Raw genomic sequence first — 21,579 nt, forward strand, 5'->3', positions numbered from 1 at the left:
TATTTGTTTCTTTATTTTTCAGAAGAAGATTAGAAAGTAAATAGATCGAACCTAGTGTAGAGTCACTATTCCTCAGCTACTTCTGAATTTTTCAAGACGGCGATTTGAGCCGCGGATATCAACGCCGAGATTCGTCTATCAGAGCTTAATGAATTGATTCCCCCAAATAGGTATCGAACTCGAAAATTGTGTTTTGTCCAAACTTTTATACAAATACATAATTGTCTGTTATATATATGTATATTATATACATAATACAGTACTGCTAGAAGTAAATCTCAACATTAAGGATCAGGTGGCAAGTTTCCCCAACTAGGGGCACTCCATGTTTACGAACACTTTTATCTATTTTATATACTTACAAAAAAGTAAGAAAAAGTTTGTACATAAAATAGTTTTTACTATACGGGCTCTTAGAAATAAGAGTAAAATTGAGTTACGCATCTGCATAGTGATTATATTATAGGAGATAGTTATTCCTCTATGAGGTTCTAAGTTCAAATGTTGTTTGTTAAATCTAAAGTTGCTAATAACTTAATTGTAATAAAAATATTAAGAAAAATAAATAAAAAGAATAGATAAGAAGCCGTAAGTGACGCAACAGCACAGTGTTAGTTTCATTTTTCTCCCACTCTACACGCAATGCCTAGAATATTGGACGGTATTTGTATAACACAGTGTTTTTCACTATATCTGCTTCTTTCTTGCTTTATTTTAAAAAGTAAAGAAGATAATAAAGAATATTTCGGCATATCAAGAGTCCGAGAAGGTAATTAACACTAAGAAGAATTATTAAAATAAATATAAAAATTACTGAAAATTTAGCTAACTAAACATAACATTGTAAATCCAAAGCATATTGTCCAATCCAAAGTAATTTCTTAGCTACAATCCGTTTATATATTTGTACATAAGTAAACAATGGGTCCATAATCTTCTTATAGGATCCATATATTCAATTAAATCTTCTTATACAGTATACTGGGGTCTTAAAGATTGGGCTGGTTGCCAATAACCTACGTTACTTTATTGTTAAAAACTTTTATAGTGTTTTAAAATTAAATATTTATTTATTGAAATTAAATAGAATTTGAAAGTATCAGAAAACTTATTGTATGTATAACTTGCGGGTATAGTTATCTTACTTTTGTACCATTATTATTTTTCATTTGTTCCTTTTTTGTCAAAAAATAAGGGATCGATAATAATTGCAATATATGCATCGTTTTTGCAAATAAACACGTTACATCACATTTACTATTGAATGAAAATGAACAACGGTGTGACTTACCACTAAGTATTTTTTATCAAAAAATACTGCTGTAGAATATGACTGTAAGTGCGACGGTTGTGAGTTCAATCTCAATTGAAAAGTACGAATTGTCTTAATTACTAGGAAGGCAGAGGCTACCCAACACGACTGCGTCTGGTCTCGTTCTGTCGGAAACCAGTAAAGCTCGGAGTGTCTTATCACTAGGTTTTTTCTGCTTACCCTTCTTAATGCAGAAAGTAGAGTGGAGTTAAAAAAAGTCAACAATGTACAAAATATAGCTAGCGATATAATAAAAATATCTTTCCAAGTTCTGTAGTGAAGGTACCTAAGAGAAGCCAGGGGTCGTAAGGGATTATCCGTTCTGGGGGTCCGCAGAAAAGTGAGACGGTCTAATTGTGTTGTTTAACGGAATATCTCCTTTAGGAGGGTCTCCACAACATGATATATAGGCATTTAAATACATTGATTGATTGCAATTACTTTACTTATTATTTAATTCTAGGTAGCTTAAGATAAATAAGATCTATGGTTCTGTTCAAAAACATTAGCTTATTACATATATGTACTAAGATATAACTTTTATACCTATAACAATACTACAGATAAAATAAATATTTTAAATTTCAATTGATAGCTAACATTAACTAAATTTAGGTATGACTGTAAATATGCCAGTAGTGGGTTCAATTCTCAATTAGAACAAAGAAAAAAAATATTTTTATTATTTCGCTCTGGCACGAAAACAAAGCGTAGCGATGAATTCCGCGGTAAAATGTGCAGTCTCTTAACAATTAAGCAGAAAATGCAACTCAGTGTGTTTTAACACTACTTTTCTCCTGTGTACCCTGCTCCGTGAGGAAATACGAGTTAAAAGATGATTTTTGTTTTTCATTATTTTTTTTATAAGCTAAAATAATGACAGATGTGCTAGGAATTGCTATGTTCAAAAACTATAACTCATTGATTTTCGATAGTAGCACATTTAAATCCCAATACAGAAAATACAGAAAACAAAAGCATGACAAAATAAAGTTCTTATCCAAATAAAATGTTTCGGCGCCACAGGAAAGATAAACTTCGTATATTTCAAAAGAGCCGCACAATAATATTATAATATAAAAACAACGTGCTGCATTTTATTGACTATAATAATATTATTTTATTTGTAATGCAAATAGTTTTTGTGCTTGTATTTTTAATAAAAAAATATAGCTTCACGCTTTTCCCGCATAGCAGGGCTGGCAGAAGGAACCAAGAGTAAGCTAGTATAATATAGAATAATCTAGAGTAAACACTATCGCGGACCATACCATACTTGCAAACTGATTATCAAGATTTTGCGCGTTTGTGTTGAGTGGCGGCTAAGCTAGAAAAAAATATATAATAAAAATTAAGAAATGTTATAGGCTAAAGCCAGTGCCGGCCCAGCAGCACAAAGTGTAACAATAAACGCGACAGGTAATGGGTTCGTTAGCACTAAAAAAAATTAAATTTGTAATATTTTCATTTCTTTGCCCCGGGGTCGAGGCAAAGCGTGGCGTTGAGTCCCGCCACTCAACACAAAATGCCTCCAAAATTCAGTGGAAAATGGGGAACGGAGTGTCTTAACACAAAGAAAAAACCCTAAAGAAAAAAGAATAATCCCTAAAAATATATAGTCATATATTGATATATTTAACTTGATACAACAATTAGTTAACAATTCGCATTCGTTTTCCTCAATAAATCTCTTCGGGTAATAGTCTGTTTTTGCGCCTTAATGATTGTTTCGGATTAATCGAATGTGCCGAGCAATCTAGTTAGTTTCTTATTTTGTTTTTTCTGCTTTTACGTTTTTATTTTTCCTAATTTGTATACGATGATGAGACTGTAATTGTTGTAGTGAAGGTTGTGAGTTCGATTTTCTCGGGGAGAAGATACATTTTTCCTTCTCCATTTGATAGGACACAGCCCAGTGTTTAGTTCTGCTACGCAGCCTATTGCGCGCTGTAGTGTAGATTAAAGGCACAGCCTACAGTGCCTTTAATTTACACTGTATACTGAGGCCAGTGTTCCTACTTTACGTCTTAAAATTTATACAAAATTGACAAGTCTTTCATAAAATACAAATAACAAAAAGAATTTTAAGGCGCACAGGCACAACCGAGTGACTTTGACACGACAGGTTGTCGGTTTGATTCCCACTCGAGGATATGAAATATTTTGGTGTCGAGGCAAATGACTTAAGAATTCAACAGAAAATAGGGAATGTCATAACACTAGATTCCCTCTGCCTACGCTGCTGTATGCGGGATATAAAGCGCACCTTAAAAAAACATTATCAAGCACTTTTCTAACTCCATTCCAAATACAGAAACAATAACTTTGGCCAAAGTTTGAGATTCCATTAGTTCCGCTAATAGTCCTTAGAACACAAAGTAATCTCACGACGTCCCTGACATATGTAGTACGAAGTAAGTAATAAGGGAAGTTGTGTTGTTTCGCTGAGATTTATGATTGTTGCAATAGAAAAATGTCTATCATCAAAAATAATACTTTTCCATCTTGTTATAACTTAATATAATGAAAATGTGGACTTTTACCTGTTTTTTCCTCAATTTGATGCTGTATCCCGCATATGACAGGGTAAGTAGAAGAAACTAAGTGTTAAGACATTCCGTTTCCAACGTTTTGCCTAATTTGTTGATTGTTAGCCCTTTTAAGTGAGTGGTGGAACTCAATGGTAAAGAGATAAATCTCTTTACCAGAGCGAGCGAAAGAAATTAATTAATTCCAGAGTGGGATTACATTGTATGAAAGTGAAAAACTAATTCACAGTAAGAAACACTGTCACAGTATGATTTATTCTTTGTGTATTCATGTGATGCTGCGAGCCCTCAGATGTCATCTCCACACTTAGCTATTTATCTCGTATTTTCCCTAATGTTTCTTAAAATTATTAAAAAATCTGGGGCTTTTGTTTATTGTCCCCTTGTTACTTGCTAATGAAGCTCCTAGAACACTGTGCATGACAGTTATGTTGGATCTTAAAAGAAAAATTAAATCAACTTCACGCTGTATCTCGCGTTTGATTTTAGGGGTAGGCATTGGATTTCCTACATTCCGCTCAATTTACGAGACATATGCGTGTTCAATGGTGGACCTCTATTATGCTTTATTTATACAAAGTTTTAATAAAAAATCATACAAATATGAAAAAAAGCGAGGCATGAGTACGTATGGAACATAGTGTTTAGACACTTCATTTCAAAACAATCTTATTTTAAAAATACATTTAAGTGGAAATATTTCTTGTATATTTTTTCTTTTTTTAGCTACACACTGTATCCGCACACAGAAGGATAGGCAGAGGGAACTTTGGAGCCTAGTATTAAGACGCTTCATCCCCCATTTTTCATAGAAATCAAAAAACATTGCATGTTGAGTGATGCAACATAATGCTGCGCTTTGCCCTGCCACCAGAGCGAGAAAACGAAAATATTAAATATTTAGTTTCCTCGAGCGGGAATCGAACTGAAATGACCCCTGTGTCACGACTGGCTTCTATAGTCACTTTCTACAGATGCAATTTGCCATATCTCATTGAAACTAACAACTGAACATCTCAATTAAAGGCGGCGTATAAATACGATTGTACCTTAAACAACTTTGAACTTTAAAGTAGTTTAGTACGTGTTTCATTTAAACTTCTAATGTTGGTACCCATTTTACTTATAAGAACTGCTTGGTTGCATTTTTAAAATAGAAAAGAACTGAAGTTGTTTTCTGTTTGGTGTTTTAATAATATGAGCCAATTTGCGGAATTCAACGCCGCATTTGCCTTTGAATTGGTTAGCTTATAACATTTTGTTTACTTGCTAACGTGTTTCGTATAAAAGTTTGCTATAAATTTAAATGAAAAATGAAAAAGATATCGTAATATAGTAGTATTTAACACTTTTTTCATTGTTACAGTGGAAATCACGATGGGGCGTCGTCACCAAACTGTCACCAGCTGCAGGTGAGTCCTTTCATTATGTTCAACCCATTGTTTCCTACTGACAAATGAAAATCCTACAAAAACCGTGTTATTATACAAGTGAAGAGGGGTAATGTCAAATTTGAAAGATATTTATTTGAAATATCTTTTGAGATCAACATATTATATATTTTTGTTATTTTTTTTAACAAAATATATTTTTAAAATCTAAGAATGTGAACAAGAACCACTTTTAATAGTTGTATCCTCATGAAACTTGGCAGTTATACGCCGCGTCGCTTAGATGACGATACCTTATGGTAATAAGGAGCTGGTGTGATGATGGAGCAAGGATCTGAATATTGGAACTATTCAGACGTTACTAGTAAGAGATATGAACTCACACAAGATTCTCACACAATATACAGCTCCGAGTGCATATAGCACTTGTATAATATGTGGCAGATGAAGTACATCTGCCACTTAGTTTTCCATTAAATTATTTTATTATAGCTTCATCCCGCACGCAGAGGGGTAGGCAGAGGAAACCTACTCCGTTCCCCAATTTTCATTTTGTGCAATTTTTGCAGCGTTATATTTTCTTACATAAGTTAATTAATCCGGGGATCGTATCTAGTACCATCGCGTTAACAGTTACACGCTGAGCCGCTAGGGAACGATGACCTAGAATTATATAATATTTTTTTGTATGAAATAGGCCACACACCTATTAAAATTAGATTATATTTGTTTGTAAATTACCGTAATATATCATTTTGTTTTTACTATAACAACAGTGACTTAATGTTGGCGCTGTTATTAATATGTCGTTAACTTTTTTATGTAATAACCAAATTTATTTTTATGGTAAAAAAAATATATGAATACTAGCTATTGCCTAAACCTTTCAACAGTAGTCAAATGAAAATAACTAAAATTTGTATATGGCACAGCCTAAGTACTGCAGGTAATTTTAATCCTAGGTACAGTGGATCACTAACCTATAACTTTCCTTTATATTTATATTTACGATATAAAAGCTTAAAACTTTTCGTTTAAATAAAGTTAACAGAAGTAACCAATATTAAATTCAACCTATTTATTTACTTGTTTCAAATCTAGTGGAACTCAACGCAGTGCTGTGTACTGTGACTGTAAATTCGAAATTTTGTGGGTTCGATTCCCTTTCGAAACAGATAACATTCATTATTTTCGTGTCCTCGGTAACTAGGTAACTAGGCAAACCGACAGAAATTCGGGAATGGAAGTGTTTTAACATAAGGTACCTTCTATCTATCCTGCTATTTGCGAGATACAACGTAAAACTAAACGAGCAAATAAAAATACATACACAGATACAAGTCCACCTCATAAATGTTAAAAAATAACCATTTCCTCAAATAAAAATCGAACTCACAATCATTGCGTGTACAAACTATCCCACTGTACCTTGACAGTGTCAATAAATCATTTAATAGCTTATTCAAAATGAAATTCCATTATAAAGTCGGTCGTGTAAAGCAACGTCATTACACCGTAGTGCGAGTAATTGTTCGTATTAAATGTTTTTTTTCGTGATAACGTAAGCTTTAATAGGCATTTGTGTTTGAGCGTTTCGTGTCGGATCGAGATTGAGGGACGATACGAATTTGTTGTGTATAGTCTAAGTTAAGAACTTATGTATAAAATTAATTGTTATTATTTTTAGTTTTGAGTGATGCAGTGGCTCAGCGGGTAAATGTAAACTCAATTTGTGGTTTATATTACCACTGGGGGGAATGAATCATTTAATATCTTCATTTAGTCATTCTGATAACGATGACAAGTAGCATTGTTGAATTTACGCCACTCAACATGCAATTTCTGGAAAATTCTGAAAAGATACGGGATACAGACCGACCCGCGACGCTGTAAAGAAAGCTGTAACACACATGAGTTGTCGTATTCACACCTGTAATCTCACATCCATGTATGTGATCTCACTTCTACATATTATGTGATCTACACATGTATAGATCAATTGTGATCCACACATGTGATTTCATGTTCATATATGTAATCCATACATGTAATTCACACATATGAGACCATATCAGTTCATGTCATCCACGCTCGTAAGCTCCGATCCATACATGTAACCCAGCGTTTCGGTTTTGAGTCGGTTTTAAACTATACTTTATGTGAGCGTAAATACTGATCTTAGAAAATTGAAATTTGGCATGTAGCTAAGGGAGTGTAGAAGAACACTAAGAGGGTAATAGGACATTTTAGGTCCACGCGAACAAACTTGCAGGTGATATTTAGTCAAAGAAATTAATAAAACGCTAACATTTTTAAATAGGACCATACAAAAATATACTACTTTCTTACCCTCTGTTAGAAGCTTCCGCAAAGTACTTTTGCTCGTGGAAATTCCTTTATATTAAACCTTTGTTAATGATAAAAGGTTACGGTGTGTTAATCGTTGTTGACCCCTTTGAACAGAAAAAACAAAATTGTTGAGATATTTTTATAAGGGAAACTATTTCTTAAAAATAGAATGAAATAAAGAATGTGTTCCTTTAATTTACACTTTTATTTTCTTCACACCGTATTCTGAATATAGTAGAGAAGGCAAAGGAAACTTAATGTTAAGATATTTCGTTCCGTTTAACACCGCGTTTTATCTCGTTACCAGAGTGAGTAAATTAAATAATTTATTTCTTCGAGAGGAAATTAAACCCACCACCGTCGTGCTAACGCTGTGCCACTGCACCACGATAGCCTTATTTTTCAGGAAGCTTGCTTGTCAAAAGTTATCTATAAACAAAAAAAAACTAAATTTGAAATAATTTCATATAAATTGAAGGTAAATAAAATTAGGTTAATAATTTTAATTTTTACTTACTACCCTATTATTAATTCTGAACATCCTTTTTCTAGTACAATTATCTTATAAATTTATTACTTTGACGAACTTTAATTTGGTTTGTAAAACATTTGGACAGTGGATTTATAGCTGTTAGCAACTTTGCTTGTCTACAGATATGATTTAAGGGAGGAGAAAATATGTATCGAACGAAATATTTAGTTGGCAGTGTTTAATTAAAGCATTTAAGTCTGATAAAAAAAATATTAAAAAATTAAAAAAGAAACTTCTAATTAAAAATTATTTGTTTTTTAGTTAGGATAGTTTATTATAATAGAATGTCTCTGTATACAACGCCGCGTAGGAACAAACATTCACTGATAAATACACTACCCTCCTTTTGCGAGTCAAACAGAAATAATTTTGTGCCTCATCGCTTCATTTTATTTTAGTGGCTAGACTTGTTCGCTCGTTAGTTAGTTTAGCTCGATGAGAACGTATGGTGTAAAGGCGACAAGCTTGGACAGCGTGTTAGTGGCGTGGGTTCGAATCCCTCGTTGTAATTTTTATAAGATTCTTAAAAATAACAGTATACATCTATTTTTGCACTAATTATTGTTTTGCTATATTATATTACTAAATTATTTCTGTTTAATATACAATTAAGTAGAAATTAAATTTTAATATAATAACGACACCTTGACAGGTCGGTTTAAAGTTCCATTTTAAACTGAAATAAGTTTTCATTTAGAGCTACCATTTTATGAAATATTAATTTTCAAAGCTTCAAAGTGTTCTCGAGCTCTGGATATGTTGACACATTTAGTTTTCGGATTTTTGAAAACTTTATTTCATAATGTTTTTATGAATTTCCAGTTAAATTAAGTTTGTATTTTGAAAAAACACCGTGAATTAATATTAAACGTTGGCATCGTGGTAAAATTTGAAGATTGTGAGCTCGAATTCTACTTGAAATATTTTTGTAGCTTCACGCTGTAAAACGCATATGGCAGTGTTAGCCAGTGTTACCACTCAAGCTTTGAATATTAGCAGCGGACCTCTACTCCGCGCTTTGTCTTGCTTACAGAGCAAGGAAATAAAAATAATTCATATCCCAGAGTAGGAACCGAATCCACAAACGTTGACTTACCAGTCAGGCAGTGTACCGCTGCATCACGACGGCCTCGGCTAGACAATATACCGTATTAAGATTATTTATCTTAAAATCTAAATGATACATGAAATAAATACAGTACTAACCCATTCATAATTCTTTAGATATTTACTTGATCAAATAAAAAAATACAATATAAAGAGATACAATAGAATAGAGAAGGAAAGTGTCTTAATGGGAACGCAGTGTCTTAACACTAGATTTCCAGGTTTCCTCTGCCTATCCAGCTTGTGTGGAATAGAGCATGGCGGTAAACACAAAATTATTTTAAGCCTTTAAATTTAAAAATTACTCGAACCCACACCCGTCATGTGTTGCTTAAATCTATTTTAATTTCGTTCAAAGTAAATGACATTTGATCTCCAATTTGTAACGCACCAGGGTCCCCGCTATTTAAGTATATTTGCCATAAATAAGGGGACCGAATTAAAAATTCTTTCATTATATCCTCGTGTTTTTTTGTTTTTGTCGTTCTATTGGTGGACGTCTAATGATGGACTATTGTATTTTTTAGTACGGGGACGTTGTCGTAGGTTCAATGTTATTGCAGTCACGTATCAAAAATATAAAAAATAAAAATATCCTCCCCTTTTTAAATTTGTTTAAAACATAGATTAATTAAGGTTCTACGTTCCCAGCATTCCGCCAAATTCCATACATTGTGTGTTGAGCGATGGAACTCAACACTGCTTATCCCCCCCTCCCCGAGTGGGAGTCGAACTTACAATCATCGCGTTTACACTAAGACGCTCTTAATACGTATCATATTAAAAGTCATACATTATTACAACTTTCATTATTTAAGATCGTAACTTTCAAATGTCTCTTCTGCAGAGATAGGGTGGTATATGAGTAATAGTGGGACCCCTCGGTCTTAAGGAATTCAAATTACAGATTTTATGGCGAGGAAATCTGTTTAATGTCGACGTGAGGGGACGGTGGTAGCTATTTTTCTTATATTTTCTAACTATTTTGTTATATACTTGTCACTTTTATTTGAATTAAAAAATATTTTTACGCTTTTCCCGGAGAGCAGGAGAGCGAAGGAGAGCCTAGTGCTTAGACACTCCATTTTCCATGTTCCCCTGAATTCGAGACGTTACGTGTTGAGTGACGTAACGCAACGTCGTGCTTAGTCTTTGGCCAATTGCTAGTACAATTACATCATTATTTATCTTAAAACATATATGAATAATAATATAGAGGTATATATTCGTCAATATATATTAAATGAAAATATAATATAATTAGTTCCTTCGAGTAGGAATTGAACCTACTACCGTTGCGTTTACAAGCAGATGATGTGCCGCTACGATGGCTTTATATCCGTCATAGTGTAAGAATTACATTCGTAACAAAAAAAAGGAGGCCAGTTTCTAAAACCTCGGGATTGTGGCCCCTCAATAATGTCATTCCCTCGACAATAGGAATTATTTTCATGCCTATCTTGTTTTTCCAATTTTGAGATAATTTACTTAGAAAATAGATTTTTCCGTCCGTTCTTTTGGGTTCCGTTGATTTGGTCTATAGTAACTTCTGTTTTCATTTAGTTCTCGGGGTTTCACTCGCATGGATTTATTATTATGCATATTATGTTTATAAAAACCCTTTGAATTGTATCTATTGATAAAAACTGCATTAAGATCCGTTGCTTAGTGTAAAAGTCACATGCTTATATATTATTTTAAACCATGTGGTTCAAAAGCGAGTACTTCAGCCGGGGTCGAGTCCACAACCTATGTATTTAAGGTACTCCTACAGAAACAAAATTTTCCAAAAAATTATGAAAACATATAAAGAAAAAATGTTTTAACCATTTTTATATTTAAAACAGATATTATAATTTTTGCAAGATCTTAAATTTAAATCATTTTAGTCTATACTTTTAAACGCAGAAAAAATCCGAATATAATACGGGACCTTCCCTCATAAATATTAAGTTCAAGTTGGCCTGTTTTTTATTTAGTGTAGATTTAATATTTCAATGAAATTTGTTAAGTCTCTGAAAGATTTGTGGATACTGAGTAAATTGCTTATAAATTGGATTCGGAACAAATTATAGTATCTATTTTAAGATATTCCTTTTCTTTATTATATATTTTTTATTTTTGGAGTCGGCCCTGGCCCAATAGGATATCGTCTATCACTAAACGCAACAGTTGTAGGTTCTATCCTTTTTGGAAGGAATATTTGTATTTAGTTTATTTTTATTTTCTGTTAGATGATAGCGTGGCTTTGAGTTCCACACCTCAGCACGCAATATTTTGAAACGAGTAACACGATTTTCACGCAGAGAATTCTCACTAAAAATACATAACAATTCTATACAAATTCTCTTTAGATCTAAGAAATACACCCATTTATTTTAACCTATGTCTCCAACCGATCGTTGTAATAAAACGCAAGCGTCTTCTCGCCTATCATAAAATTTGCATGAACTAAAAGCATAGGGGAAGTCCCTGTATATACCTACGCATTTAAATAAAATTGCATTTTGCAAACTAAGACCGTGATTTTTATTAAAAATCTGATACCGATTTGTTAAAGTTGTTGCCTGAAGGTTATGGCTGTGGATTCGATTTATATTTGTGAAAATAATATGTAATAACATTAAGAATACATTCATTTATGATCTGGTAAAGCAAGCCCGGCGTTTGGTTATGTAGCCGTTTTTTCAGCATATAGCGGGAAAAAACGTAAACCTAAAAAAATATTAGACATCGATCAATAACATACGAAATACTATTTCTAGCTATTATTTAAATTTTCTAAAATTCAATGTCCAAGTTAACCGAAAATGTAACTTAGAAACTATCATTTTCAGTTAATGTTTAATCAAAATTCAAACGCAAATCCTTATAATCATATTTTCCAAGTAATAAAGTATAACATTCGTTACAAGTTAAAGCTAGTAAAATATATAAGTTTGGCACTCCTCCCATAACTCGTATCAGTGTAGAGTCAAGCAAGTTAAGAATAATAACCGCAGTAAACCACCGCCTTACATGAACTAGGTAGCTAATAATAGCAAAATATTGCTCTACAAACTTAGTTTATCTATGATGTGTATAAAAGTTTTCACTACATTAAATGTAAACGAAATTCTGTTAAATAATGTTAGAGTGATATTTTTAAAGAAGTATCGTTGATGTTAATGCAATAGTAGTGAATGTGATTTCCAAATGATTTTTTTCTTTCGCTCTATTGACCAAATAAAGCGAACTTCCACTCAATACGGAATGTTTTGAAAATTGGGCGATAGTAAATGTAAATTCAGTCAAAGGGAACCTTCTGTAAACTAGGTTCCCTTTGACTACGTGTATATGAAGGATTCAGTGTGCTGCGTGAAGTAAAGAAATGTAGAGTAGGTAGATAGAACATAATTGTTAGTAGCTGCTTTCCAGTATGTAACATAATATCTCTTGAGATCCACTATTTAACATAATATCTCCAAAATTCGTCCCAAGTGACGAACGCAGTGCCTAAACACTTTTTTCTCCCATATACGAGTAAGGGTTTCTATGCGGAAAAAAGCGTGAAACAGCGGACATTTGCCTAAATCTAGTTTAATGATAGAACTAACAAATACAAAATATTTTATCCACTTTGTATTCGTTTAAATGACGCTACTTGCACGTACCCGCAGTCAGATTCGTGGACGAGCACGTCTAAAACGTCAACCACATGTACGGCGTTTGTGGTTGGCAACGGTTATAATATATGCTGTTGTGGTTCTCCATCAGATGCTGTAGATCTTGATTTTTTATATAAAAAATATATTCGCACTTTAGTAGGCAGAGGAAAGATAGTGCTTAGACATTCCGTTCCACACATTCCGCCCAGTTTTCGAGATATTGAGTGTTGAGTGGCGGAACTCAATGCAGCGCTTTCCGTTGTTACCAAAACTATAAAATTGAAATAATTTCCTTGTGGCAATCGAACCTGCAATCTTTAAGTTTACAGTAAGACACTGTGCCATAATAGCCTCTAAAATTAAATTATTTATTGTATTTAAGTGGAACTACTGCGGTTCTACATCAGCTCTGGATTGGTCTTCAAAATCAATTATAGCCTAGGCCCTGCTTAGATCTGATAGCTCTATCATAAAAAAAGTTGTGAGAAATCCTTTATTAGTGAAACACTAATAAAGAATTTCCTATACTGTTCTACTGGTCAAAAAACCAACCAAAACTTTCTAAGCCCAGTAGTTTCGATTGTGCGGTAACGGCAGAGAATATCAACGATTTATGATGTAAATCTTATTTTTGTTTACCTACCAAAACAAGAAAATAAGCAAAATAGCCTTGGAAAAAATAGATAGGCAAAGGGAACTGAGGCACTTAGAATTAAGACACTCCGTTAAACACTGTATCGAATATCGAATGTGTATCGATATTATTCAATATTCAAATGCCTCGGCATGCGAATTGAGTGGTGAAACATAACACCATGCTTGAGCCCTGAGGCACTACGACCCCTAACGACGGCCATACGAACAAATCCATGAACTAAACACTAGTATACGTAATTACTTATTTGATACACGTTAAAAGACACGTTTATTTTTAAACCAAATATTTGTATGACAAATTTCAAAAATCCTTTATAACTTAGTTGCCTTTACAAAGGCGGCCTCTAAATTTCTGTCTACTCTAGTCAAAGCTATTTACGAGAACTCCTTTTGATAAATACCTAAAGATTTTAACAAAGACAATATTTTTATTTGCTATTTTTTATAAAAATTTAATTGTTTATTGGGGAAAACATGGAGATTGTAAGATGATGATTGTGAGCGTTCAAGTTGCGGTTGAGGGTTCAATCTCCACTAAAGGGAATGATGAGTGTTGTGAGTATGATTCCCAGTCAGGGGGATGGAATATTTAAATTTTCATCTCCTTGCTCTAGTGACTGGGCAAAACGTAGCGTTGAGTTCCGAGATTCAATAGCTCGAGAATTAAGTGGAAAGTGGGGAACGAAAGTGTCTTAATTGAAATGGAGTATCTTGATACTAAGTTCCTAGATTCCCTCTGCCTACCCTACTTTTGTCGCGTGCAGCATGTAGCTAAAAACTAGCTAAAAACAAGCTGTTTAACATACATATACGTGGCAGCACTTAACACCGCACATTGTTTACCACGGCCTACAGTAATCGAACTCACAACCACCGCATTAACGACGGCCTCTATAGTATTGTATAGTATTTTTATAGTAGAAGAAGTTTGAATTAATTATATGTACGTCTGGAGGAACCCACGGGAGGTATAAGTAATGCACGACGCCGGGACGACTGGGGGCGACTGATGGTGTTCGGAATATTAGATCGAGCTACGCGGAGGTAAGTCTTTTATACCATCATATATATATATATATATATATATGTATATTATAAGTATTGCATTTGTTGGTATGTATATTTAATTAGACAAAATATTTTTTTTTTAAGATAGGTAATGAGAACCTAGTGCTAAGACATTCTGTTGTCTCCAATTTTGAAAACTTTTAAAGAATATGTGTCGGGTAAAAAATCAAAATTGTGTATCGTCCAAGCAGGCAGGTCCAAGAAAGGCAGAAGGAACCTATTGTTAAGACATGCCGTTTTTATTTTTCACATGATATTCAAGATTGCGTTTTGACTAACGGAAATTAACGTCGATCTTTGTGTAGTTATAAATGCGAAGAAATAAAAATATTTTATTCAAAAATTGTTTTAAATTTTCCACAAGCAATATGACGAGAAATACTAGTATAGCATAACAATATAGTACAAATATTTCATGCCAGCTTTACAGTACTAAGAATGTGAATGAATGCTTCTTGTCTCTCTAAGCGTTGCTCTTGCATCTTATCTTGACGCCTAACGTGCTTCGAATGCACTTTGGATTATATAAATCTCATACTATACTTCCTTTATCTTATTACGTTTATAGTTATTTTTCTGACATTTTGTTTAGAAATAGTGGAAAATATCTGCTTATTTAGAAGTGCGGGGTTGAGTTCTGCCACTCTGCACGCTATATTTCCAAAATTGACCGGCGCGTGAGGAACAGTGTTTTAACACAATGTTCTCTACCTGTTATACTATAAAAATAAACTCTTAATGTATTATTATAATTTAATAAAAATAATGCTGAAATAAGAGGATTAATGACTTAGAGGTAGGCAGGCATTTCTAAAAGAATGATGACACTAAAAAAAGTGACGGAAATATGCCAAGATCGAGGACCCTGGTATTCGGTCGACCTTTTGGGAAAATAACGTGCAAATGGAGTGTACATGTATTAGTTTTTTTTATTTGTTTTTTGGTACGTAGTACTTTTTGACTACTTGAAATATATTGTATGTTAAATGCGGAAATTAAATGTATTACACTAAATATACGCGATTAATCCAGTTAAATTGCTTCCTTTAAAATGTATAATAATAATCGTGAAAATCATAGATCTTACTACTTTGTAAATGCTAGTTAAATATGTGAAATTCGAACCCACTGTCAACGCACACGTAACGACAGCATAAAAAAAACATAAGAAATGTGAAAAAACACGTTCAGTGCTCATAAACATTTAAAAGCTTCCCAAAATTTCCATACATTTTAGCTTTTCGGATAATTTCACGTTCAGAGTCAAAGCGTAAGTGTAGGCATCATCGTAAATTCCTCGCGAGAGCTGAAGAAATGTATATTTAGAGGACGTCCTTCTTGTGAGATTAAGACGAGCGCGCTGTATATCAAGTCTAGTTCTTGTATAGCTTTACCTGAAAGCTTAACGTATTAATGGATGGAGGCAGTAATTCTAAAACGAATATTTTACTCATTTTCCACTTTGTTCGCATTTTTAGGAATGAATGGAAATTTTCGGTCTTTTTAAAAAAACAACCTCTCTTAGTGCTTCCTTACCTTCCAAAACTACCTTCATCTAAAATTTCAACTTTCAAGACCGGAAGATTCGCCTGTACGTTGTTTATCAGTCATTAAATAACGAAAGTGTTGTTATATACCAACATATATAGATTTTTTAAAATATATTTATCAGCTACGGCGTTAAGTTCCATTCAACACTAGAATTCGACGGACAGTATGGAAGACATTTTAATGAGAACGGAGTTTCTAAACACTACATTTCCAGGTCAGGTTTCCTCTGTCTATCCTGCTTTGTTCAGAATAAAGCATGAAGCTAAAAAAAGGTGATCCGTTTGGAGGAACTAAGTCATTTTACCGAGTAATAAAAGTCGAACCCACAAACGTCACGTTAATAGCCAGACATTGTATGAAAAATTGAGTTTATAGGCTATTTCTGCCTAAGCTGATATACGAGTGTTACTAAGTCATATTTGCTGCATTTTTATTTTTTACATATTTCTGTTAAATTAAATGTATTATTCAATTATATTTATTTTACTGTTTTCGTGTGTGAGCCTTCATGGTGGCCATCGACTGTAAAAGCAATGGTCGCTGGTTTAAAACTTACTATGGGCAATGAAGTCATTTTCATCGAATGATATCCTCACTTTCCTTCTACTAAAGCAGTAACTAACAGTTGTTCTACTGCAGTAACAGTTGAATAGAAACTAACCCTTGCTCGAATAGTGATTCGTTAGTTTCTGCTATTCAACACTCAATGCAAATTTGTACTGTGTATATAAAAGATGAGGATACAGCAAAACACAGTTTTTATTTAAAACATTTATGATATATACTTTAAGTATTTACTTAGAAAAAATGTTATTTTATCATTTCATTATATAAAGAATAGCAATTTTTATAAGTAATTTTAAAAATTCACGCAGCTTCCGTTCCATTACAGAAATTACTCTAAAGTATATTATATGAAAATTTCAAGAGTACTTGTTACTGAAACGACGTCTTATAGTCTCTACAAACTAAAAACAAAGGCTCAAGAATAGTGTAACATTTTTTGGCATATTTTTTGAATCTTTAAATTGTATCCCGTACTCGGTAGGGTAAGAAGAGGGAACCTGGGAACCTTGTGTTAAGACATTTCTGTTCTCCAATTTTCACCGATTTCTGGAGCCATTGAGTGTTGAGTGGCGAAAACAAATAGCGGATATGAAAATATTAAATATTTAATTTCCTCGAGTAGAAATCGAGCCCACAACCTACTGCGTTTACAGCCGCGCCACTGTGCCCATACACCTTAAGTAGCCTCTATAAGTCTATAGCATTAATCAGAAATTTACTACTACCTAACGCTAGGTTAGCTCTGCCTAACCTGCTATGCAGAACATAAATAAAATATAAGTTTTACTTACGTAATTAGATTTTTCTCAAAGTACTCAAAAAAAAAATTAGCATCATTTCCCCGCATACAATCTCGATTCAACAATAAAATATATTTTTTAATTTGAACCAGAACAATAAGCTGAAGGAACCTAAGCACCTCTTAATTTTCAAAGCATTGCTTGTTGAGTAGCGAAGCTCAATACCGCGGTTTGTCTAGTGACCAGAGCGAAGAAATCAAAATAGTTATTTGGGCCGAGTAAGTCGAACCCAACCCAAGCCAAACGATATTAATTTGCTATATTGTTATGTCTTCTCCTGCGCCACGAATGGCCTAGATTTTTGTTTTAATTTGCTTTATATATGTATACGTATATATTTAAAAACTTTAAATATAAATAAAAATAACTGGAAAATATTAATTTTGCCTCTTTTAATGAATCTTTATTATACTTTCACAATAAATGTACGCATATCGTATATTAATATATATAATACAGTGTGTTCAGTGATTTTTGGTTTCTTGCTCCAATTATCGTATTGAAAATAACCAAGCAGTATTATATAAGTTTTAATTTAAATATATGATCGACCTACTTCAGGTATGCTTAACGGGAGTTTTTGTATAAGATTCAATATCCATTTTGATTTTAAAGAGGAATGGAAAGTATTTATTGATAATGTTCAAAAATTTATAGCTGATTGTTAAAATTTTATTGATAAAAATATCCGCGCTGTATCACGCTGTATCCCGTATATAGCAAAGCCAGAGGGAGTTCAGTTTGAACTTCACTTTCACTTTCCACCAAAATATGAAGTCATTGCGTGTTAAGTGACAGCCACAACCGTCGCGTTTATAGTCGCACGCTCCTCGTCCTGCGTCACGATAACCTCTGAATGACTATCATTTAAAATTATTTAAATGTTCCTAATAATTTCGGAGGCTAGTCGTGGCGCAGGGTCACAAAGTATGCTGTTAAATCGGCTGGTTGTGGATTCTATCTCCTCTCGAGGAAAGGAAATATTTATTTTAATTTATATTTTCATTCCATCGCTCTGGTGTTGAGGCAAAGCACGGCGTTGAGTTCCGCCACTCAACACGCAATGTCTCCAGAATTCGGCGAAAAGTGGGGAACGGAGTGTCTCAACACGAGGTTCCCTGGCGTGTGTGGCATACAGCGTGAAGCTGTTTTTTTTACTGGAAGACAAGGCGCGATGTTAAGTTACGACACTGAATGCTCCTCGAAGTTTTTAATTTTTTCCTTATTTCACCAATAACTGTATCACTATAAACTAATATAAACAAGGATACAGGCTTTACATTCTAAATATAGTAATTTCCATGCAACAGACCGACAGTACACATTGTAATTCAAAAAGCAAATTGATTGAGCCCGCTTCGAGTGAATATTTCATAGGCGTAGGTTATTTCTTTCCTTTTCCTACCTACATATATATATATATATATATATATATATATATATGTAGGTAGAATAGAAATTACAGATAAATAATATATATATAAAATACAGATATTATATAGCTTTTGTTTGTAGCTGTATTTTTTTACGTAAGCTTACATAGTAGCGTAAACAGAGGGAACCTAGTAGAGGGAATCTAATGTTATGAAATCTGAATTATTGTTTGGATAGCGGAACTCTTTGCCACGCTTCGCTTCGACACCAGAGCGAATAAAATGGGAATATTGAATATTTTATTTCCTCAAGTGGGAATCGAACCCATTACCAGTATTTATTATTACACTTTATGCCCCTGCTTGGCTGTAGATTCGATGTCCGGTCAGCTAAAACGACTGCTCGGCAATGTGTATCTTCACTCAACAAGTACTGCTTCTTTTATTCTAAAACCTGCATTAGCATTGAAGATCTCTACGGCAAAAATATATGAACAAAGTAATTGCAGCGTTAAGTTTCATTCCACTCACCACGAGTTACGAACGATCTAGTCTCTAGGTTATAGCGTAACTAAGAAAAAATGAAAAAATATATAAAAAAATAAATTGTCTAAGGTCAATATTAAAATAGCTTTCGATGCACACTCTTGCGTTAATACAACGCTTGATCGAGTACTACTAAAGTTAGCTCAGCCAGTTTATAATTCAGTTCACTTATTTACTTAGAGCGAGGCCATTCGTGGCGCGAGGGCACAAGCATGCTACTGTAGACGCGACTGGTTATGGGTTCGACTCCCACTCGGTGAAATGCAATATTTTATATTTTACACTTTTAAACTTTCATAACGAGGCAAAGCGTGGCGTTGAGGTCCACCACTCAGCACGCTATATGTCCAGAATTCGGCAGAAAATGGGGAACGGATGAAGATGTCTTAATGAGAGTGCTTTAACTCTAGGTACCTAGATTGTCTATGCCTACGATAGGGTATCGATCGAACCGATATTTCTGAATTTAGTTCGCGTTTACTGATATTTATTATTACTATTGAGTGCCAAATTTCAATAGCTCGTTTGGTCTTGTCACTGTCACCAGAGCGAGTACATAAAATTATCTCATTACCCAATTGGGAATCGAACCCACAACCGTCCCATTTACAATCAAATCATATATACAGCAATGAATTAATATAATTCCTTTGATTTAAAAAATTCACCTCAAAACGCTAGAAATACAAACATATCCTGCACACCACACCCTTACAAGGAGCAGTAGGTACAGTACTTGATTGAGTAGCACCAGAGTTAACTTCGTCAATTTATAATGCGTTGCTTTATTTGCTGCGTAATTCCCGACGTGCGAGCCCCACAATGGGTGTAAACTCCAAGATGCTATGTTAACTCTCCACTGAACTGTTCTTGCTTGAAATTTTCTTTTGTTTGTTCTTATTTTCTTTTGATACGTATTGAATTATAGTATTTTAGATAGAAGAGTAGACTGTGAACGTGACGGTTGTTGTTTATTTTCTTTGGTAACAAGGCGAAACGCGCCGTTGAATTTCTCCACTCAACACAGAATGCCTCGAGAATTCGGCGGAAAATGGGTAACGGTGTTTCTTAATGGGAACGGTGTGTCTCTTTCCTGTTCTTTGCGGGATACAGCGTGAGCTATAAGAAAGCTTTGATATTTAACGTCAACAGTGATTTTTGTATTTTACCTGACATTACTTGCTCATTATCAAAGCGATGATGTTAATATAACACATTTTCTGGATTGAAAATCGTATCCACAACCGTTTACAGACAGATGCTGTGCCGTGGTGCCATGAGGACTCAAAAGCCAGATACAGTGTGAAGCTAAACAAAAATACATTACTTCCTCAATAAAGCTGAACCAAATTGCATAAAGCGTTGTACTCCACGTCAGCGTCACGTCAGCTTTGATAATGTATTGAAAGAATACAAAAGTTAAATGCTACCGGCCTGAGTCAACAACGTTTAGATACGCAAAGAGGCGATCGTAGATATGGCACGGAAAACTATTGGTTATTTATTTGTGTGAGGTTTAGAAATAGTGATTGTTTTAGTTTATATTGTCACCTTATATATCTTTATTGAAGAATGGTTGGAATGCTATAATTTCAAGTTGGTTTAAGTTGGAATTTTACTTAAAAATACGGTAGATACACTGTCGTGGCGTAGAAGCACAAGTGGGTTCGATTTCCACTCGAGGAAATGTTTTTTTTTTATTTTCTTGGTTTTTAACAAACAAGGTAAAACGCCGTGTTGAGTTCCGCCACTAAACATCAATGCCTCATAAATTTAGAGGAAAAATAGGAAACGTAGTGTTTTACACAATTTTTCCTCCTCATTTTTCTTTAAATATATTCTTCTGAATGTAATACGAAGTTTCTTTTATTTTAGACACTCTGATAAGTTGCTTCCGACTTTACCCATTCTACCCATATACAGGAGGAACTGCGGAACATAACGCCGCTACAGACACATCTACATTCGATTTTGTAATGTAATAATGAAACGCAAATGTAGAAATGAGTCACTACGGCACTCCGTAAATAATACAATTTTTCAATATTAAAACTTGAAGCGAAGCTAAACTTAAATTCATTTCTAATATTATTTTATTCTTTGAAAGAAAAAGAAGGTTTGCTTAGATGC

The 21,579-nt window shown here is 33.7% G+C and overlaps 1 protein-coding gene across 1 annotated transcript in view; it reads left to right on the forward strand.

Annotated features, from left to right (window-relative positions):
- The window catches only part of LOC146539292 (uncharacterized), a 336,488-nt gene that overhangs the window by 100,385 nt on the left and 214,524 nt on the right, over positions 1 to 21,579 (forward strand). Inside the window, exon 3 of the mRNA XM_085185572.1 lies at positions 5,228 to 5,273. Within this exon, the coding sequence (XP_085041698.1) occupies positions 5,228 to 5,273 (46 nt within the window). The remainder of the gene's footprint in view (positions 1 to 5,227; positions 5,274 to 21,579) is intronic.

The sequence above is a fragment of the Heliconius melpomene genome, chromosome 5 (genome assembly GCF_056956725.1).
Source record: "Heliconius melpomene rosina isolate 202511_hmr_F chromosome 5, ASM5695672v1, whole genome shotgun sequence".
NCBI classification, from domain to species: domain Eukaryota; kingdom Metazoa; phylum Arthropoda; class Insecta; order Lepidoptera; family Nymphalidae; genus Heliconius; species Heliconius melpomene.